Source organism: Ochotona curzoniae, unplaced genomic scaffold (assembly GCF_017591425.1).
Source record: "Ochotona curzoniae isolate NIBS_2020 unplaced genomic scaffold, NIBS_Ocur_1.0 contig_1, whole genome shotgun sequence".
NCBI lineage: Eukaryota > Metazoa > Chordata > Mammalia > Lagomorpha > Ochotonidae > Ochotona > Ochotona curzoniae.
The window spans coordinates 30,668,581-30,690,807 of record NW_024464918.1 but is presented as its reverse complement, the minus strand read 5'-3'; the positions used below and the strand labels follow the sequence as shown (position 1 = coordinate 30,690,807).

The 22,227-nt window shown below is 53.0% G+C and overlaps 1 protein-coding gene across 1 annotated transcript in view; it reads left to right on the top strand.

Moving 5' to 3' along the window:
- Positions 1–21,241, top strand: part of ZNF608 (zinc finger protein 608) — a 78,543-nt gene extending 57,302 nt beyond the window's left edge. Inside the window, exons 3-8 of the mRNA XM_040968998.1 lie at positions 11,677–11,764; positions 12,146–14,624; positions 16,230–16,647; positions 17,187–17,359; positions 18,803–18,956; positions 21,156–21,241. Of these exons, the coding sequence (XP_040824932.1) occupies positions 11,677–11,764; positions 12,146–14,624; positions 16,230–16,647; positions 17,187–17,359; positions 18,803–18,956; positions 21,156–21,241 (3,398 nt within the window). The remainder of the gene's footprint in view (positions 1–11,676; positions 11,765–12,145; positions 14,625–16,229; positions 16,648–17,186; positions 17,360–18,802; positions 18,957–21,155) is intronic.
- Positions 21,242–22,227: the final 986 nt, after the last annotated feature.

Here is a 22,227-nt window from a genome sequence, read left to right as displayed (position 1 = left end):
TCTGGCCAGGGCTGGGCAGTCAGGCAGCCTCCAGGCTTTGGGAAAGTGAAGTTTGAATTCCAAGGATTGAGCTGGTCAAGGGAAGACCTGATTTTCCAGGCATAAAACTGGGACAAAGAGGGAAATAAGGACTGAGGAACCCTTAAAGATGTGTGGGCAGGCGAGGTAGGGAGGAAGTAACTGGGAAAGGTAGGGACTTGGTGGAGCCTTGGTTGGCAGGGCCGTGATTCCAGCACGGGGTGTGATGGGGAGTGTGCTATGTACTGGGACAGTGAACCGTGTAGGACCCTCGCTGAGTGCTGGGGTCGTCCTTCAGCTCTCATACCCTTAGAGCTGTTCATGGAACAGAGGGCTTTCAGGTCTCATGGTCCTCCTGAACCAGGGCCACGTGTGAAGGAACAGTGGCAGTTCCCCAAAGGAGGTGACAGCCATTGGTGGGTATGCTGCCAAGTCCTTAACAACCAGCTCTGGGGAGGAGCCACTGCCACAGTCAGTACCAGGCTCCCCCTGTCAACGCTGGGTTGGGAAGAGTGTCCTGTGTGGACCGTACACACGTCCTATACACCAGCGTTTGTTCCTGTATAACATTACGCTGTTGGCAAATACATGTTTCTGATGACTTCATAAGACATGTTGGAGCATGGCCTGTGTTCAGTCTGTTGACTTTTCTTAACTGGGGGCATGGGGGGGTGAAGGCAGATCAAACAGCTGAACATTTTACTCATTTTTTTGGTTTTATTTTGCTTGAAAGAGAGAGGGGCAAAACAGATTTTTCTACCCACCAATTTACTCCCCAAATTCACAACACAGGCAGAGCCCCACCAGTGTGAAACCAGGAGCCAGAAACTCCCCCAGGTCCCCCTGTGTAAGACCCCAGTGCTTGGCCCATTGTCTGATGTGGTACATCAGAAGTGGAATCTGGGCTGTCCCATGGGATGCGGGTGCCCCAAACAGCGATGGAAGCTGCAGCATCTAATGTCTGTCCTGCTCTTAAACATCGTGAGAGTTTGTTTTTCTCATCCTGACCTTACGTGATGGTTTGCATACAGCACACAAGTTGGTAATAGTAATAGTAATACTGTATGAGGCGCCTTCCTTGAGGCTGCATGTGTAAGCGCACGTGCAACGTAACCAAGTTTCTTATTTATTTAGACTTGGAGCTCATCCCCAAGATAATCTTACTCTGTGTGTGAGCATATTGCAGCATCTGGAAAAAAAAAAAGAGTCCTAAATCTGAAACACCTATGGTCTGTGGCATGCCAGATAGGGGACACCAACCCCTCGGGACAGTGGCGCCTGGAGTGTGGAGTGCTGGTGGTGTTGTCAGTTCTGCATTACCTTCCTGACGCTTCAGAGGAAGCCCTAGATGAATGCCTACCCAGACAAAGTGAGCAAGTGTGTGCAGGCTTATGGGTCCGGTGGCTCTCTTCCTTGTCCGGGGTCTTTTATGCCACCATCCCAGAATGGCTGGGGCCACATGATTCATATGAACACGAATGTTTTCTGATGGCTTTGTAAGCTGCGAAGCCCAGGTCTTGACACCAGTAGCCGGCAAGCACCCAGTACTATGTCCTGCATCAAAGAAGGCGAAGGGGCAGAGTGGCAAAGACTCCTCCCGCTCCAGCCCTCCTACTGCTGTTGACTAGGGAGGGCCCCTGGGGCCTGACCACCTCTTCACGGCTTTCTCTCTTAATGTTATCATAGGAGCTGTAAGTGTATGTTTGAGGGTACTCTTTCCAGCCGCGGCAGCGTCCTTGCAGCTGCCTTTATTAACTCAATACTTAGGAGGATTTGTAGTCTGTCTCTACACAGTTGCTACTGCAATGTTTTAGTTGACTTTCCCTGGATGATTTCCTGACTTACTTCTGAGTGTCAGAAATCGGATTCCTCAGCATCCCTGCCTTAGCAAGCACACGCATGAAGGAGGGTGGGAAAGTCCTTCCCCATTCCCTCATTAGCCCTCATTCAACTACTAGTCAATGTTCTGCATAATATTCCCTCGTTGAAGACTTTTTTTTTTTTAAGTTTATTTGTTCCTCTGACCGTCAGAGTTAGGGAGAAAAAGAAAATATTTTCCTCTCACTGATTTACGTCCCAGAAGCCTGCAATATCCACGCTGAATTGTTCTGAAGCCAAGAGTTTCATCTGGGCCTCCCATGTGGGTAGCCGGGGCCCAAGCCCTTGGACCATCTGATGCTACTTCTGTCTAGGTGTGTCTACAGGGACCTGATGGGAACCAGCACCCATGTGGGCTGTTGGCTGTGCAGGAGATTGCCTTACTTGCTACTGCATGATGGTCCTGCTGAAGGGTTTTATGGCCGACAATTTCTCATTCCTATGCTATGGGAGAAAAAAAAAATGTGGTTTCCATGCTTTTCCCCTGTCCTAAAGAAATTTGACTTCTAAAATGTCCATGTGTGATGAGCCCCTTTTGAGTGTTGAGATTCACCCTCTTGGAACAGAATTTGTGTTTTTGTCCATCGGTGCTTGCCGCGTGGACAGATACCTGCTTAGGCCCAGGGAAGTTGAGAAACAGACCTGGCCCCCCTGATGTGGCGCTTCCCTTCCACCCGGCTGCTCAGCTCGGTCCAGCCCCAGACATGTGCTAAGGAAGTGCCTAGAATGCCTGCTTTTCCTTTCCAAGAGCACCAGGAAGCTACCAGCGCAGCAGTTCTGCAACGCTGTACCCAGACATTGCTGAGAGGCAGCCCTGCTTGGAGGGTTGCTGCAGTCTGGGCCCTCACTCCCCAGGCCTTCCACAAGCACGACCCCCATCTCGGTGGGCCAAGGCAAGGACCTTAGAAGGGAATGATAGGTTTCTGCCTCATTCCCTCACCAGCCATTTTCCTGCCTCATGTACTAATCCCTACAAGCTGTTTGCCATGAAGAAAACATTGATTTATTACTCGGTGTGCCAGCTCCTGAGTGTTAGCATTGTCCAGCCACATAGTGAACGTTTGCATTGGTATTAGATTTAACCATTCCTGGGCTGTCATGCACACTAGTCAGAGTTTTACCCAGTGTGTGTGTGTGTGTGTGTGTGAGGGAGGGATGGGGGGTTGTAACTCTTGAGCGGGTTCAAGGCAACCTGGCAAGATGCTGAAATATTTAGTCAGACCCTCGAGTGCAAAGAGGTGGCTGAAACGCACTGTGTTGCGTGGTAATGAGCAGTGTGTTGCTTTCTGAAGAAGACTTGGGAGTCCTCTGCCCCATGGGTCCCGGTTAATAAAGACAGCGTTACTAACAATAGCCTTTCTCTCTGCCCAAAGCTTGGACTTCGCCCTAACCTCATCAGACCAGAGCCCAGGAGCCGGAATGCAGACAATGGGAGCCGGACTGGGGCCTGATGCAGAGAGGCCATCAAGGCTGTCAGCCTGATTGATCGGCTCCTGCACTTCAGCCTCCTGTTGCCAAGCACGGAGGCTCCTGCTCCTTCGGTGTGGGCAGGGGCCACATGGGGTCAGAACTTACCGGCCTGCTGGGCTCCAGTCTGACCAACAGGGACTGAAGTGCAGTCAATAATTTACCTGATGTAGTGCCTAGCATAATGAGGAAAGCGGGTTTGGCCCTGAGAAGCTTCTCCCCACTGACACACAGTGCAGCTTATTGTAGGCTAGGAATAGAGTCATCATGGAATGATTATGGTACTTGGAGCCAAACTTTGGGAGTTTCAGAGCTGGCAGGTGAAGGTACGTAAAGGGAAGATCAGTGATTCTGAATGTGTTAAAAATAAAAATACAGAATCATGGCAGGTGGAGTCAGAATGACTTGGGAACGTGTGTGCAGAGAACATGGGTTATAAGCTTTGGGCCTGCCAGCGTGCAGACAGATTTGGGGTAACTAGAGGGACTGGAGGGGCACGGATCGGGAAGAGGAATTTGATTTCAGCTTCATGCCTCAAACAGAGAATAAAGCCAGGTTAGCCTGCCTGGGGTGTGTGATGGCAGATGTCTGGATCCGCACACATGTATTTGTACCCCTCTGCTGTATTCGTACAGACGGGCATACAGAGACGAGAAGTGGGGCAGGCTGGTCAGTGACCAACATGGTTCCGGTAAGGGCCAACCAAAGCCCCCTCGTCCCCTCTCCCCGTGCTGCTGTGGGACGAGCGCTATTAGTCACGCTTCATTAAAGTTGTTTACCAAAAAGAAATGGTGTCTCAACTCAGGACTGAAGTGCTCCCAGCTCTGTTGGGCTTTTGTCCTTTCCTGAAAAGATAAGAACTCTGGAATGTGGAGTGGATTGGGAAGGCAGCCCGGATAGACTCCCAAGGTGTGGAGAAGGAATTGGGAGGAGCATCAGCCATACCTGTGAACTGCTTGGACCCCAGGGCCCTGCTGTGGTGGGCCCTGTCCTGTCTGATGTCACAGCTTGGAATGGAGAGAGGCCTTGTGTGCTGTGGCTCCTGCATTCCCCCAGAGGAACGCATGGGAAGTGGGCACAACCCTTCAGGGTGGGGTTTGCCACCTTCGGGACACCTGTGCCACGAGGTTCCCTGCCAAGCCTGGCCACTGAGCATGTACGAGTTTTCTTGACACTGCATGGGTTTGAGAACTGTTTTTACACCCAACCGAGAACTCTGTGAGGTCTGCTCACTGGTCATGCCCTTGGTCTGTAGAGGAGACGGCTGAGGTTCCCGGAGGCCCTAAGTCATCTCTCGGTGGAGCAGGCAGCTCCATCCTCCAAAGGCCTGTGTCCAGACACCTGGGCAGCTTCCCCGGGTGGTCCTGCCCCTCCGCCTTTCCCTCCCTCACCCTTGAGTAGCGTCCATTCTCTAGGTTTCCCTTTGTCCCTCCTGAGCCTGTGCCACATTAGGCAGCTTCACAGGTGGTCCTGTGCTGCACAGGGGCTACAACCACGTCCCAGTGGGGTTGGGGCTGTATCTCAGCTCCACCGCCCTCCTTTACCCCATCTTCCTCACTTGTGGGGATGCCCAACCTGGGTTCTGGGACACCTACAACTCTTGTCTCCTTTCTGCATTTGCCAAGATGGCAGTTTCTGGTGGCACCTGGAATGCACCTGTTTGTGGGCCCTGCCCCTCGAGGATGCGTGTGCACAGATGTGCAGCGTCTCAGGGAACCTCAGAGGTGGAGAGCTGTGTGTCAACACTGGGGTGAATGGCTGTTTTCACTTGGAGCCCGTGAGATGTGCGCAGAGGGCTGTGGCATACACACACATTCAGACCATCATGGAGTAGCTTTTAAGCCTGGAGCTCCAGTCACCTGGGCCTAGGCTGGCGCTGAAAGGGTAAGGCAGGTTTGTGGTTTGTCCGGGAGACTGGGTGCTCCGAGGTCCCAGAGGGTCAGTATCTCCTCACCAAAGGACAGCAGACTTTCACCCCAGAGTGCAGATTGGGGTGCTGTGAGCAGCAGGCTATTGCACCTGGCAGACATGTATGCACTGGCCTTTCACAGCATTTTGCACCCTTCCCTGCCTACCAGCCCAGAGGACCCAGAAGGAGCCATTTTTGTCCTTAGGGACAGTCTTCCTTTGGCTCTCCTGTTCTCTTTCTCTGCTTCTCCAGCTGAAGTGAGGATATCAGTTAACACAGGGCACCCTGGCCCCGTGCCCCGTGCACAGGGCTGCTTGTCCATATCCAGGGTGCCAGTCTCAGGAGAAGACCATTAAAAAGACAGTGAGAACTGGATTGCTACAATGGCTTCCTCAACAAAGCCTTAAAAATGCCTTTCTCGGTGCTTGGATGTGTGTTTATGTATTTAGAAGCCAGAGAGAAAGAGATTCCATCCACTAGTTCACCCTCCAAGTGTGCACAATGACCAATGCAGGGCCAGGCTGAAGCCAGGTCAAGAGCTGCTTCTGGGTCTCCATACAGGTGCAGGGACCCAAGCGCTTGGACCATCCTTTGCTGCTTTCCCAGCTATGTTAGCGGGGAGCTGGATCAAAAGTGGAGCAGACGGGACTTGAACCAGCACCCATTTGGCTTTCCTTGTTAAACCTCAGCACTGGCCCCTGATGAAAACCGCATCCGAAGGAGCTAGTGACAAAAGTGCTGGGCCTGAGCTGGGCAGGGGTGCCTGAACCCATTTCTTCCCATGAGGAGTGGGAGCGAGACGGATGGGAGGGAGCTGTGGCTTTCTGGAGAAGAGATGGTATGGTGGAATACAGCAGGGTGTGGGAAACCTGCTGGAGACAATTATAGAATCCTGGCAGCTTTCAGGGAACTGGTGGTGTTTGACAAGGAACCACAGCTGGGACATGGTGTCGCTCTAGGGCCTTGCCAGAGGTGGGCCTGTGCTGAGATAAGCCATGTAAAGGGCCCCTGCTTGCACGCCACGTGGCGACCGACTCCACATGTGCATGGTGTCTGAGAAGTAGTCGCCAGCCTGCTGTGTAGGACTGTGCCTAAGGGTGCTGCTGGCTCTCGATGCAGCGCCCCCGCCCCCCGGGTGCCTGTGACCTGTTGCCACTGCTGATGCAAACTCAGGTTCTCCAGGGCACCTTCGCAGGCAGTGTTGGAGAGGAGTGGAGGGTCGGCCAATGCAGGGAGGGGTAGTCCTTGCGCTGATGGTACTGCACACACTTGTACTCTGGGGGCAGCCCAGGCGCTCAGGGTGGGATGTGTATGGTCACCTGGCTCCAAAGCAGATGTGTGTGTTACTGGGTGTGACTTCTGGTTGCTTCCTGAACCTCCCTGCCTGTGAGGCTTTCTGCAGCTAGGAAGCCTGCTTGCCTGCAACACGCATTAGAATTGTTGAGAAGTGAAGTATCACGTACTGCAGTAAACACTGCTTAGTTGGCCTCCAGTGATCAGATCTGATCTTTGTTAGAAGGCTATGCTGAATGTTTCTACCTGTGCGGTAGGAAAATACACCTGCGTCATAGTGAAAATAATGTCACTCCCCTCACGGGTTCCGTGGAGTCCCAAGCAGAGGAGAACGAGGGGCAGTGTCGGGGGGCGGGGGGTACTGGCAGTGAGCCCCAGAACTCCTGCTCAGGCCATTGTGCTGGGCAGGAACGCCAAAGGGTGATGTCACCGAGGCCGCGAGCGAGAGGAGGAGCAGCGAGAGCAGTTAGCTTCGTATTGACCACCTGTCTTCACGGGGGGGAAAAAATAGATTGCAGTGAATAAGTGAGAGTCTAGTTTTCCAAGAAGCTCAATGATTTTCCCAAATCAATACAGTTCATCAGGCCTCAGAACAAAGGCTGTGAGGAAGGTGACAGTGATGGAAGTGGCTGGGTGTTCTTTTGTGTATTAAACCCTAAGGCCCACAGGGAGCTAGGTTTCTTTGGCAGAGTCCGGGTTTTGTTTTCTGGTGTTTTTTTTTTTTTTCTTTAAAAAATTTTTAAGGGTTCATTCAGAGTATCTAGGGGGAGGAAATGCCTTCACATTGCTCAGAGATCTCTGTAAGATTGTGTACTAGTGATCAATTAAACTCTTGAAACAGGTAGACAGTGATCAAGTCAGCAAGTGTGCCATCTTTCTGAGTGCAGAATAGGTTGACCATTGTTCTTCCGGCTTGGTTCAAGGTTCCTGGTTGCTGCTGATGGATAAGACCGCGATGAAACAGAAAGAACGACCTGGTGTTACTGGCAAATTCAGAATCCGCTCTCGTCCCGTAAATGATGGGACCGTTCCCGGCGTTCTGAAAATGAGAGCAACGCTGAAGAGCATGGCTGCCCACGGGCTGGGAGGTGTAATGAATGCAGGCAGAGTGATGCCACATACACATCCCAGCCGCCGGCAGAGATCTGTCCCAGTGGGCCGCTTTGAGCCCCTCTCTCCTTTCATCTTGAAACTCGCTGTGCTCTGATAAAAATAAAGCCACATGTTAGCACCCGCACCCTGTGTCTCTGGTGTGCGACTCGGGCGGCTGCACACTGGGGCACTGAAGTGAATGGCACCCTGCATTGCTGGTTCAGATGGCCGCCCTGGGTCCTAGATGACCCCATTACAGGATGTGGCTAAAGCAGCTCTTGAAACTTTCACCCTTTCAGTGGCCCAGTTCTTCCAAAAAAAAAAAAAAAAGTCCTGCCTTTTTGTTTCATGTGACAGCACTTTTCTTGTCGTGTGTTCCTGTATACTTGGTACTGGTCATACTGGAAAGTCCCTCTGCCTTTAGGCTGGCTAGTATTTTGTGAACCTTAGTTGTAAAGTTGAAAAATTCCCCCAGAGACTTGCAGACTCATCTCTGTCCTTTGAAGAAGGACCTGTCTGGGGTGCAAGGCTCTGAAGCTAGAACAACAGTCTGCAAGTCAGCAGGGTGCTGTGCAAGATGCAGTGGGGAAAAATGTGGCATCCCCATGCCTGCTCCAGACCTAGAAGCCAGGCCCCCCCAGGCTGTAGGGACAGGATGGGCCCACTGGCATGGCGTGGCCACCTCCTTCGTGCATGTCTGTAGTGGCTCCTCTGGAAACAGCATGGGCGGAGCTGCAACCCGAATGTGGCTGCTACCTGGCGTGTCCCCACAGACACTAGGAAGTGCTTGGCCAGTTACTCAGAAGCCAGTTCTGTGTGTGGGATCCTTGTAAGACCAAGGGGTTAGGTGCTAAGGACCCATGCTTGTTGAAATGCCATGTAGGTCACATGCCTTTGGTGGCCTCTTGGGTTCTCTGCCAGTGTGAGACAAAGCAGGGAAGAAAACGAGGTGCATTCATGAACGATATTTTTCTTTGAATGTTTGCTTATTTTGATCTACTTAAAGGCAGAAAGAGAAAGAGCTGTACCTGCTGATTCACTCACTGAATGGCCACTATCTTCCAGGCCAAGCCACAGGCAGCAGCCCAGAACTCCTTCCTGCCCTGCCTTGTGGATGTCAGAGGTCCAGCCATTTACCGTCCTAGTGACCAGCCTCGTTTTTCAAATATACATGACACAGGGTATGTGTTAGCTGCTTGAGGAATCCCGCCAACCCTCAACCCCCAGACCCCGTGAAATCCCAGAACAAAAAGATGAAGGGGACTTGGGTAAGGGGCATCTCCAGCACCTAGTTTGTGGGTGAGACCAATCAGGAGATGACTTTGGGGCAGAAAAGTTCTATTAACTTCCAGTTTTAAGATAAATGAAAAATAGCATCATAATGTCTGGTTCAGGCTCTCACTTGAATTTGAATCATTTTCATCACAGGCATTTAAGGACTGTCTGCTTGACAGGACCATGGGTTAGAGGTGTTCAAGATTTTGAGATTTCAGGGAAAACAACAACCACCACGCTAACCTGTGTGGGTGCTTTCTCGTTAACAGAACACCTTTTTGGGACTTGGCCCTTTAATAGCCTTTCTTTCCCAGGGCAGCACTCCAGCAGACAGCACAGCTCTAGCAAACATTTGTGCCCATGTGTGTTTGCACATGAATTCTGGGTCGATTCAAAGGCTCTGGCCTCCTTTGCAGCACTTTCTGCAAGGAAACAAAGATGGGAGCACAGCATTTACTCAGTGCTGCTTGGTGGTGGAGCACAGGCCATAAGCATTCTGAGCAGAAAGCACGGAGAAAAAGCCAGGTGACAGCGACAGGCCCTTTCCGGCCAGCCGAGAATGGGCTGTTCTGTACCATGCGTTGTCTACCCACAGTGCACCCGGCTCCTGGAGGCGTGACACGCCGCGATGAACTGCTCTACCCGGCCCCGCAGGTGCAGGGCCAGCACTGCATCCTTCCCACCCTTGGACCTGGCTCCCCGCTCCCTGGCCAGCTGCCGCCGCCTCCGAGCCCAGCCAATCCAACGCGAGCGTTGGCAGTGGGCACTGACCAATGAGCGGCCGGCATTTGCTTGGAGGAAAAAAAAGAAGAAAAAAAAAAAAGCGAAACCCTAGGGGGAAAAGCAGTAACAAAAGGCTTTCACTGCCGACAAATGTTAAGTGTCTGTGCAGACTTTTCCTGTTTTTAATTTTACGACTGCGAGAATGGAGGGTCTGTTGTTTCTTTCATGTTTCCTTTCAAGCCGTTTTAATTATACATTTGTGCTACATCAGGGACCCCGCAACGCCGCGATCCACCTATGGCATGCAAGGCCGGCGTGCAGCATGGCGCTGCAACTAGAGCTGACAGACACAAGAATTTTAAGGGGCTGCAGAGGTCTCTGACACCACACATGGTGCCTCCCCGCCCCCTTCCTGCAGGGACGGGCGCCTGGAAGAGCCTTTTCCTCTGATTGTTCTGTCTTCTGCACCTTTTGAGCAAATGCCTAATGACCTCCTGATCCTCATCGCTAAAGGAATTCTTCTACTCAGCGGTTTTATAGGGAAAAAAAAAGTCCCCTCCAGAGGGAATGATGATGGAATCAACGGTGATTTCAGGAAATGCCTGCCTTGCTTCACCCTAGCAGCTCTCCTCTCTTACAATAGGCGGCGGGTCCATTCAGCGGTCACTTGGTAGTGACACAGGGCGGCTGGGAAACGGTTTTGGGGAGGGGGGAGGGTCTTCTCCTGAGACTTTGGAAAGAAAACTCCCCCTCCCCGCTCCTGGAACCCCAACCACTCTGGGAGTTTTGTTTGTTTGTTTGTTTATTTGTTTTTTTGCCGGCTGTTTGAAGGCTCCCAAGGAAATCAGTTTTACCTGGAGAGGCAGCTCAGGTCCTGTAAAATTCAAAATGGCAGTGGCTTTGAGTGAGGGCTGCTGATGCTTGGTGGGAGCAGCCCAGGAAACAAAGGCTCAATGACCGGGCTGTTTTCTGCCCTATTTAGGTCTCCCCTCCCCAAAATCTACACCCTTTTAAAATCGGTCGTAAGAGAGTGATTGGGGGAGGGGGGGCAGGTGACAACAACCGGAAAAAAAAAGGCGAAGTTGCCCTCTGGAGAAATGAAAAGGATGTTGTATTTTGTTTCTTGGTGACATTTGTTGTACTAAGTGCTCCTAAGTTTGGTAATTCACAGATGCAGAGCTAAATTAAATTGTCTGCCTGCAGAGCAGTGTGGGGAAGCCGAACTGCTTGCAGGAAACAGGGCTGTTGGTTTTGAGATTTCTTTTGTAATCCTCTGTGGCGAATACTTAGCCAAGTCGATTCTAAAGATAACCCCGAGAGCACGTCTCATTGTGCACATTTATTTTCTTAAGAGGGCTATTTTGGGAGTCCTTCCTACGAAACAAGACCCAGCAGTGAAACGGATACCCCAACAAAGCTGAGGACTTGCCCGCCTCAGTCAGGGAGAAGGGAGGATTCAGAGAGACATCGGAGCTCACTGTCCACTGCCTGGCATCCGATGTGCTCCCCCCAACCCCTTGGCGTCCCTATTTTTATGCACCTGCACCATTTTTTTTTTCTTAATAAAAATCACCGTTCTTTTCCAGCTGATTTGGAATCGGAGCCAGTGGCTCTGGGTCACCTTCTGGTTAAGCATTGGTAACTGGCGTTTAGTTTATGTTGGCTGCTTGCCAAGCGAAAGCAATTATGTGCAATAATAGAAAAATTAAGAGGTGAGTGTTGCTGTTTTACAGCAAGACATGGCAAAAACCATTTCCTTCTGTCAGCGGTATCCTGACTGCACTCTCGCACACTCTGACCCCTGTAGACCCACACCCATGCTCCTGAACACACACACACACACACACACAATTTCCTGTGGGTTTTAACTTGAGGTCACTGAAACCAGAAAGAGGAAGAATGCAAACCACAGCTTTTGTAAGCAAGTGAGAATAGAACTCTGCTGGTAAAGTCATCACCATTGGGCGCACTCAGCACGGTCCTTTCTTTTGTCTCTGCGCCCCCTCCCCCGCCCCCTACAGGTGTCCTAGTGGTCAATGTCACGTGGAGGAACAAGACTTACGTAGGGACCCTTCTGGACTGCACCAAGCACGACTGGGCTCCCCCCAGGTATGCGCTAGGGCTTTTGGGTTTTTCTTCTTTGTCTGCAAGGAAATGCTAGTGGCTCGTGCTGGCTAGAGAGAGGCTAGTGTTGTGTCCAGGTCAGCAGTGAGCAGTGTAGGGGAGCCTGCTGGGTTGCCAGGGCTGGTCCCTTCTCTCTGCGCATCCCTGCCTTCTGGCCCTTCTGTCTGTTTCTCCTCTGTTTTCTGCATTGGGACAGCCCGAGAAGCAAGCTCCCAGCACCAACAGAAGACTGCTGGTGGCACTGGTGGGAGGGTGAGGAGGGGGAGATGTGGTCCTGGGCTAGGTCCAGTGCCAGCGTGCCCCTTTGTGTCCCTGCGGATTTCACCCGCTCTTGCTGTTGTTAACATCTGTCCCTTGCTTCCCTAGGTTCTGTGAGTCACCGACCAGTGACCTGGAGATGAGAGGGGGCCGGGGCCGAGGGAAGAGAGCGAGGTCCGCAGCAGCGGCACCCGGCTCCGAGGCCGGCTTCACTGAGTCCCGGGGGCTGCCGAGCAAGAACCGAGGGGGTGCCAATGGCAAAGGGAGGCGGGGTAGCCTCAACGCAAGCGGCCGAAGGACGCCCCCAAACTGTGCCGCCGAGGACATCAAGGCCAGCCCTTCGGCTACCGCCAAGAGGAAGAACAAGCCCCCCATGGAGCTGGACCTCAACTCGAGCTCGGAGGACAGCAAGCCCGGGAAGCGCGTGCGCACCAACTCCAGAAGCACGCCCACCACACCCCAGGGGAAGCCCGAGGCCACCTTCCTGGACCAAGGCTGCTCCTCTCCAGTGCTCATCGACTGTCCCCACCCCAACTGCAACAAGAAGTACAAGCACATCAATGGCCTGCGCTACCACCAGGCCCACGCACACCTGGACCCGGAGAACAAGCTGGAGTTTGAGCCCGACAGTGAGGACAAGATCTCGGACTGCGAGGAGGCCCTGGGCAACGTGGCCCTGGAGTGCAGCGAGCCCAGCGGCAGCATGGCCACCTACGACCAGGCCAAGGCTCCCGCATCCCCTGGGGCCAGCAACCCCCCTGGCACCCCCAAGGGGAAGAGAGAGCTCCTGAGCAACGGCCCGGCTGCAGCGATGGGTTCCAAGACCGGGAAGAATTCAGGCAAAAAGAAGGGCCTTAACACCGACCTCAGCAACCTGCCAGTGATCTCCAACATGACCGCCACGCTGGACGCGTGCTCGGCCGCGGCAGCCGATGGCAGCTCGGCTGCAGAGATGCCCAAACTGGAAGCAGAGGGATTGATTGACAAGAAGACTCTGGGGGAGAAAGAAAAGGGCAGGAAAGGCACCAACTGCAAAATGGACAAGAACCTGTCCAAACTCAAGGGTGCCCGGCCCATCGCCCCGGCACCTGCTCCCACCCCGCCACAACTCATTGCCATCCCCACCGCGGCCTTCACTGCCACCACCACAGGAACGATGCCTGGCCTGCCCTCCCTCACCACCACCGTGGTCCAGGCCACACCAAAGAGCCCCCCGTTGAAACCCATCCAGCCAAAGCCCACCATCATGGGGGAGCCGCTCACAGTGAACCCCGCCCTGGTGTCCCTGAAAGACAAGAAGAAGAAGGAAAAGCGGAAGCTCAAGGACAAAGACGGCAAGGAGACGGGGAGCCCGAAAACGGACGCCAAGCTGGGCAAGCTGGACGACCCCAAGGGCGCAGCGGGCAAGGATGTGGCTGGGCACTTCCTGAAGGACCACCTCACCAAGGGGGAGGGCCTGGCCAACGGCCTGGCCGAGTCCCAGGAGAGCCGCATGGCCAGCATCAAGGCCGAGGCCGACAAGGTGTACACATTCACCGACAATGCCCCGAGCCCCTCCATCGGCAGCGCCTCCAGGATAGAGTGCAGCGCCCTGGTGAACGGCCAGGCACCCCTGCCCACCCTGCACGTGCTGGCCCAGAACGGGGCCGAGAGCTCCGTGGGGGCAGCCGCGGCCAAGACCAGCAGCCCCGCCTACTCGGATATCTCCGACGCCGCGGACGATGGCGGCTCCGATAGCCGGTCGGAGGGCGTGAGGTCCAAGGCCAGCTCCCCGTCCGAGATCCTCTCGGGCAAGGACAGCGTGGTCAGAGCGCATCCTGCCGCCGCCGCCCAGGCGTCGTCGCAGCTGAAGGAATCGCACTCGCCCTATTACCATGGCTATGACTCCTACTATTCTCCCAGCTACATGCACCCTGCTCAGGTGGGCACCCCCGCAGCCGGGAACGGTGCCGGCCCACAGGGGCTGAAGGTGAAAAAGGAGTGTGAGGATGAGGCCGAGAAGAAGGACAAAGCGGAGCAGCTGGAGCATAAAAAGGGGGAGCACAGCAGCACCCCCCTGCAGCCCCAGCACCAGTCCGTCATCACACAGAGACACCCGGCGCTGGCCCAGTCCCTCTACTACGGCCAGTACGCCTACGGGCTCTACATGGACCAGAAATCTCTGATGGCCAGCAGCCCTGCCTACAGACAGCAGTACGAGAAGTACTACGAGGACCAGAGGCTGGCCGAGCAGAAAATGGCCCAGCCCGGGCGAGGAGACTGTGAAAGGAAACATGAGCTCCCCTTGAAGGAGCTGGGCAAGGAGGACGGTAAACAGAAAAACGTGCCGTCGGCCACGGTCTCAAAAGCTCCCTCTACCCCAGAGCCTAACAAAAGCCATTCTAAACTAGGGCCGTCAGTGGCTAATAAAACTGAGGAGACAGGTAAATCGCAGCTTCTCTCCAAAAACCAGCAGCAGCTTCAGGCCGACAGCTTCAAAGCTAAGCAGATGGAAAACCACCAGCTTATTAAGGAGGCTGTAGAAATGAAATCTGTCATGGACTCTATGAAGCAGACAGGTGTAGACCCAACCTCGAGATTTAAACAAGTAAGAGTGTGGAGCGTGGCCCCCATAGAGAGAGCAGTCTGTCTGGGCTTTGATCTGGTGTAGACCGTGCGCAGCCGAGCCGAGGAGGCCCCCGCGAGGGTCTCCTCCCACTTCTGTCTTGAGAACTCTGCCAACTGGCTCTCGGGAGCTGCCGTAGTAAAACGCACAGTGCCCGCCGTCGTTTCCTTGCCGTGTGTAGCAAGAGGAACTGTGGACGTGCGCTTGGCATGCGTGTGCTCTCCGTGCGACTCTGGCGAGACCCCTTAATTTCTTTCTCAGTCCCAGGTGAGGGACAGGAGTTGCACCCCAGGGCAGCTGAGTTCCCATCAACCTCTAAGGCTGAGGCCATCTGTCCTCCCCCCAGAGACCTGTCCTACATCTGGTAGCATCTTCCAGGAGTAGTGGAACCAGCTTTTAAGTCCACACTTGCCATTTGCACCTTTTATTATTATTATTTTTAAGTCTCTGGGGCCCAGGCATGTCTCATTTAGGGTCTGTCTTATCCTCTGTATGGCCTGTCCCAGAGCGGGGTTCAGTGCTAAGCGCTTGAGAGCAGAATGAGGGGGTTTAGGAGCGGGCCCCAAGGTCAGCCAGCCCGAGAACACCTGGGAACAGGCTCAGTGCAAGCCTGCACCTGTGCAGCTGGTGCTCCCTGTGGCGCTTGTTGCACTTCGGCCCCTCCAGCTCTGCTGGGCACTGTTTCTCGTATCTCCCAGCCCTCCTGTCCTCCCCACCCCCGCCCCCAGTGCTGAGTTAGGCCCCGGTGAAATGAATACGAGAATCCTCCCCCACGCGTGTTCCTGCCACAAGCTGGGATTTTGGCCCAATCTTGTGATGCCCCCTCCATGGCTGAGATGTGGGGTCCTCAAGACCTGGAGGGCACTAAGCACCCCGTCTCTTTTTGCCGAGGCCGCACCCGGCTGCTGCTGTGTCACAGGGCTGCGTCAGAACCTTCTGGTGGATGGCTGTCTTCTTTTGAGAAACTGTCCCATGTGCTCTTCATTTGAAATTGTGTTTTGGTTAAGATGGCAGCATGTAATGAGAAGTGAGCCAGTGTGTATGAGCCTCAGTTGTGCTAGACCAAGCCAGTGTAATCAGAATCCCCATTCAGTTTTTCCTCAGTGATGGCAAAAGCTATTGTAATTACTTTAAATGTACTCTTTCAGCTTCAGATGTTTTTTGGTTTTGGTTTTTTAAAAGTTCTCCCTTTTTGAAACCTAGGTGAGTTAGTGAAAGGAGATTGAGGGTTGGAATAAATGTATCTGACGATGTTATTTGTTGTTGAGGAATGACCTTAACTCCAGCAGGGTTGGGTTTGTAGCCCAGCTTCACAGTTGGGCTCCTGTGTGACTTTGACCTTGGTGTTGCTTGCCCTGGAAAAACTTCAGTCTTGTCTTCTGTATGAGGGATCCATAGCAACGCCTACCCCAGACGCGAATGCTCTGTGAGGGAAGGAGGTAAAGCTATGGGCTCGGTGCCTCACACGAATAAATGCGAAGCTAGTCTGAGAAGTCAGCGGAATAGCGCTAACGGTACGATTAATGGCTTTTCTTAGAATCTGAAATTTTAACACTAAGTTGTATTTTCTTTTTCCCCCCTGAACAGGACCCAGATTCAAGGACATGGCACCATTACGTATACCAGCCCAAGTACCTGGACCAGCAGAAGCCCGAAGAACTTGATAGAGAGAAGCGACTGAAAGAGGACAGTCCAAGGAAGACGCCCAACAAGGAGGGCGCGGCACCCGGCCTCCCCGTGTCCTTGAGCAGCATTAAGGAGGAGCCCAAGGAGGCCAGACGCCCCGATTCCCAGCCGATGGAGGACGGCAAGCTCAAGAATGACGACCGGAAGACTCCTGTGAACTGGAAGGACTCCCGGGGCACCCGGGTGGCCGTGTCCTCCCCCATGAGTCAGCATCAGTCCTACATCCAGTACCTGCACGCCTATCCTTACCCGCAGATGTACGACCCCAGCCACCCCGCCTACCGGGCCGTCTCTCCTGTCCTCATGCATAGTTACCCCGGTACGTGCCATGCGTGCTGACTGCTGGCTCCCCCACTCGGGCTTAGAACCTCCGGACACGTTACCAACTTCAAAACAACTAACATCAGTTGTTTGTATGCTGCTTCAAATTAACTCTAAAATGAAACCGATTGAATATAAGATTTTTCTGTTTTGGTGAAATGTCCTCAGCTAGATTTCCCATAGTCTCTGATGGGTTGGTGTGGCTGTTTGGCTGACAGCTCCTCTGTTGCTTATGAAAATATCCTAAGCGCTTAGTGTCTTCGTTACGCGCACCATTCTTTTCACTTCAGTGGACACAATTAAGTGAACAAAATGGTGGTAAGCTGCTTTTAGCAGGTGGCCTCTCCCTTCAGCAGGATGAATTAGCTGGAAGATGTGGTGGATAGAGTTGAAGGACGAAGTACCCTGTTCTTAACGAGGCCCCCGCCCCAAATCCCTACTCTTAGCGCACATCCATGTAACCCTGAGGGATTCGAGGGTTTGCTAGTCTGCAGGTGTAGCCCCTGACATGCTGTGGTGTTTGTTGTTTATCTTCAGGAGCCTATCTGTCACCAGGATTTCATTATCCTGTTTACGGGAAGATGTCGGGGAGGGACGAGGCAGAGAAAGTCAATACCAGTCCCAGCCTCACCACGAAAACACCCACCGAATCGAAAGCTCTGGATTTGCTGCAGCAGCACGCCAGCCAGTACCGTAGCAACTCGCCAGCGGTAAGCCTCCTGCCACCGTTGCTGTGTTTGGGGGTGGAGGTGGAGATGGAGAACCAGCTAGGGAACACTTGAGAGCCTTGTGTGGTTTGGGAACCCAGCTGTGATTTCAGGGGTACCATTTTATCCTAGGATTTAAGGAACAGATGTTCAAGGGTGAGCATCTCATGTGAGTGGAAAAGAGGGTGTTGAGCCTGTGGGCCAGGAACAAGCTTTGTGGCATAACCTCGTGGGGGCCCTCCCTCATCCAAAGATGAGATTTTAGATGCACAGGAGCCAACCTCTGACACAAAAGAACATTCTTGACAAAATGCGGAGAACTGATGGAGGGTTTTATTGTACGGCATCCTTGTAAGCTAAGCAGGTCAGAACCCACAGACCCTCGCCCTTATTGGGTGAGTTGTGCTTTGAAACTACTTTCCTTTGGGGGACAGCTTTTAAAAAAAAATCCAAGAGTTCCCTTTAATTCTGATGCACCCTTCCCCCAAGTCGTTGGAGAATGCTGTGTGGAATGACAGGGCGAACATCTGGCCTTGCCACGCCAGCCCAGATAGTGAGGCTCCTGTGTGAGAACAAACCTTCTGGCAAAGGAATGAAGGTTGTGGCCACCAGCTTTTGACCTTGGCTCATTGTCCAGAATTACGACTCTGCCCAAATGATGTAGAAAAGTGTCTCTCAGTGAGAGAGAACTCTTTAGAACTCTTTAGAACTCTTGAGACACAGAGTGAAGAGATACTCAGCAGGGAGTAAGGTTGTTCTGGACCAGAAGATGGACATTTAAATTAAGTCAGGACATAGAGTCGGGTGAACAGGTGCATCGGACAAAGCCCAGAGAAACTGGAAGAAGGTGACTGTTGCAAGTTCACCTTCAAGTAAGAAGGAGGGCTCTGGTGAATGGGTGGTAAGCTTCTAAAAGGCAGAAATACATAGGAAATGCTCAGACCTTCACCAAACCATGCCTGGGGAGCAGGCGACTCAGCCCGCTGTTGGGAGGCCCTGGAATGAGCCACGGATGATCATTTGCTGGGCTGCTGAATGGCATGCTGGTGGGGATGTGTCTGATCAGTGGACGGCACTGGTTCCAGATACCTTGAAGGTCACAAAATGGGCTCTCTCCACAAGATATAAATAAGAAAGTATAATTGGAAAACTTGGCGCTGAGGAAGCCTCTCCAATGGCTTCTTTCCTTGATGCTTCTGGCAAAATTATTCCTGAGATGTGATCCAGTCTGCATCCGTGAGTGGGTCCAGACATGCCTGCAGGAAACTCCTGATGCCAAATTCCAGGAGCAGGCAATGCCTGAAGCCATCTTCAGTTACCAAAGGCTTGGCAGTGTCTGTGTGGTCAGCAGGATGTAGCAGGGGCACAGGGGTGGTGCGTTACCCTTGCTGGTTATTTTGGGGGGCGGCACTAACTGGGCAATGGCGTTCCTGTTTGTTCTTGCAGCCAGTGGAGAAGGCAGCAGCCGAGCGAGAGCGAGAGGCCGAGAGAGAACGAGAGCGCCACTCGCCCTTCAGCCAGCGCCACCTGCACACGCATCACCACACCCACGTTGGCATGGGGTACCCGCTAATCCCTGGGCAGTACGACCCCTTTCAAGGTCAGCCACGCAGCCCTTACAGTGTCTTTGTTTGTCCTGCCTTGGAGAACAGTTGCTGAAACTGCCTTTCCCACCTCACAATAAAGACGTTGAGCTTGGAGTTGCCGTCGGCTCTGGGGAAGGGTCTTGGCCGCTTGTATGCTGCGTCCTCTCTCTCCCCACCGCTGCTCCTGGTACAGCTGATGCTCTTCCCGCTCCCGAATGTGCTGTTGAGACGCAGAGTGGCTCCCGCGTGGCAGTTGTCGCTGGGCGATGTTATCGGCACTCACGTTTACCTGTCAGGCTGGGGGGTGGCTGGCAGCGTCTGGGGCACTGGCTGTGAGGATCACAAGATGAGATGAGCCGTGGGGACACTGCGGAGAGGAGTGAGGGGATGGGAGAGGTCATGATGAGATTGTCGGGTTTCTGCAGGAGCTTTTCCTTTGCAGGTCATGGGGGTGGCTTGCTCAGAGTTAATACTTGTCTAACCTAGTTCCCAGGCCCTTCCTTCACTGAAGGGTGCAAGGTTGGGGGGGAGGGCGGTGAAAAAGGGAAACCTTCTTGAAAATCCGGAGTGGAAAACGGGAAGCCTTGGTTGCGTGGCATTTGAGGGAGTGGGTGTTGCCAGGCCTGCCTGCCGCCTCAGCATCTCCATCCACTCCAGGAGAGCAGTGTGTTAGAGTCTGGCTGCCTTGCCAGCTGAGCTGCCACAGCAAATTAGGACCAGTCCCTCCCTGGCTTGCAGCAGCCCTGTCTATTTTCTCACTGGTCCAAGGGCTGAGAGCTGGAGATGGCGGTGCCAGCCGCCAGGGTGATTTCTGCTGAGGCCTGTCCTGTGTGTGTGTGTGTGTGTGTGCTCGCATGCGTGCCCACCTGTGTTTGTAGGTGCGGTTGGAATGCGGTGGGTACCGGGAGTAAGCTCTAAGGGTCTGTCACAGGAGACTGGTTGTATCATGGTTCCACCTCCAGGTCCTCATTTAGCTTCACCCCCTTGTAGAGACTGTTTCCAAATATCATCCCGGTGGTGGTTCAGAACATCTCCATGTGGGTTCAGTCCCCAACACTTACCCACTGGCCTCTTGCCAGTCTGCTGTGTGTGCGCGCACCAGTCCAGGGAGCCGGCAGCATCAGCAGGTGCTTCCGAGTGCGGGAAAGCTAGCCCAATGCGAAGCCCCCATGGCCTCCAGTGATCCAGTGGTACAAAGAGAGGACCTTTAGTTCCTGATCAAGTTGTGTTGAGAATAAGGCTAAACTTGGAAGAGAAAGGGCTTTTGCTTCTAGCATAGTGCATCTGAATAAAGGTATAGAGGTTCAGAAAATCCTGTCCCTTTTTCCCAAGGTGTTGATACTATTACAGCAATGTTTTGAGGTACCCCTAGCGAAAGAAAGCAAGGTCATGGGTGGAGAGGTCAAGGTCATGGGTGGAGAGGGCAGTCAGTTGGCCTTTGATTACGTTTTTTTTCCCCTTTAGAAAATAAAAGAATGCTCCATTTACAGTGATTGCATTGTGTTAAGAGCCACCTTTCTCCTATGTGTCACCTGAGTTTGATTTAGATTCACTTAAAAGAAAGAGAGAGAGGCAGATTCGGGGTAGGGAGAGAACTTGCAGCTACTGGTTCCCTCCCCAGATGGCCTCAATGACTGGGTCTGCTCCAGGCCAGAGCCAGGACCCTTGAACTCCATCAGGTTCTCCCACATACTTGAGCCATCTTCTGCTGTATCCACAGGCACAGTAGCAGGGAGCTGGATTGGAAGTAGAGTAACCCATGCTCATATGGAATGCTCAATTCATTTGTATCACAGGGCTGGTCCCTGGTTCTGTGCACCTTATGGGGTATATGCTGTGCAGTAACCACAGCACTGGGGCTGTGAAATGTGGCATTCTAAATGCGTGGCATGTCCTTTGTTCCATAATTCATCATGATCCGAGTACTGTGATTTCTCCTGAGCTTTCTGTTAAGGAAAGTATACAAAGCATGGGTGTCATGTAGAGCCAGGAGGTGGCAGGTGCGGCCTCTGAGAGCAGCCCCTGGGAGCGCTGCAGAGGGTTCGGTGGGAGGGGTGGAGACTGGTGAGGCCGACTGGCCAGCACACCAAACTTGCGATGTGAAGCTTTGTGGCTTTGGTTGTCTGTGGCCCTCTGCTGCAAAGCTTCTATGTACTTTCACCCTTATTATCGTGGGAAATGTCACCAAACCCTACATTTTTCCCCCTCAATAGGCTTGACCTCTGCTGCCCTGGTTGCCTCCCAGCAGGTGGCTGCCCAGGCATCTGCTTCAGGAATGTTTCCTGCTCAGAGAAGGTAACTATCCTTTGCATTCTGAATGGGTTCTCTATGCGGAGACAGCGGCATGGTGGGAAGGGAGGGAGTCTACAGGCCGTTGAGACCAAATCCTTAGATCCTGGGGTTTCCCGTCATGGTAATGAGCATGCGTGTTCTGTCCACGTCCCACCAAGCCCACCAGCACAGGGTGAGCACAGGCTGATGAGCCTTTGGTCAGCTGAGGTTGCCTTAGGTGATCCTCGCACTTGGTGGAGGAGAATTCACCACAACTCCCCTTATTATGTTTATTTTATTTTAAAGATTTATTTATTTTAATGGAAAGGCAGATGTACAGAGAGGAGGAGAGACAGAGAGGAAGGTCTTCCGTCCCATGATTCACTCCCCAAATGGCCGCAACGGCCAGTGCCGCGCCGATCCGAAGCCAGGAGCCAGGAACTTCTTTCCAGGTCTCCCATGCAGGTGCAGGGTCCCATTTTTTGGGCCGTCCTCGACTGCTTTCCCAGGCCATAAGCAGGGAGCTGCATGGGAAGTGGAGCTGCCGGGATTAGAACCAGTGCCCATATGGGACCCCGGTACATTCAAGGCGAGGACTTTAACCATTATGCTATCACCCTGGGCCCACCTTGTTCTGTTTAAAAATAAAGTCACAGGTGGAAAGTTTGCTTTCCATGATGCTAGAGGTAAAATAAGAGGTTTTGTCTTAATCTTAATATTTATTTTTCATTTATTTGAAAGCCAAGGATGGGTGGAGAGAGAAGAGGGAGAAAGAGAGAAATAGAGATAGCTAGCTTCCATCCACTGGTTCTCTCCCCAAATGGCTGCAACAGCTAGAGATGCCACATGCTGAAGCCAGATCAGAAGTTCTCCCGCGTGTCTCACATGGGTGCAGGGGCCTGTGCACTTGGGCTTTCTTCCACTGCTTTCCAAGGAAGATGAGCAAGGAACTGGCTTGGGAATGGGCAGCTGGGAGTCAAAGCGACACCTGTCAGATACCAGCATCATAGGCAG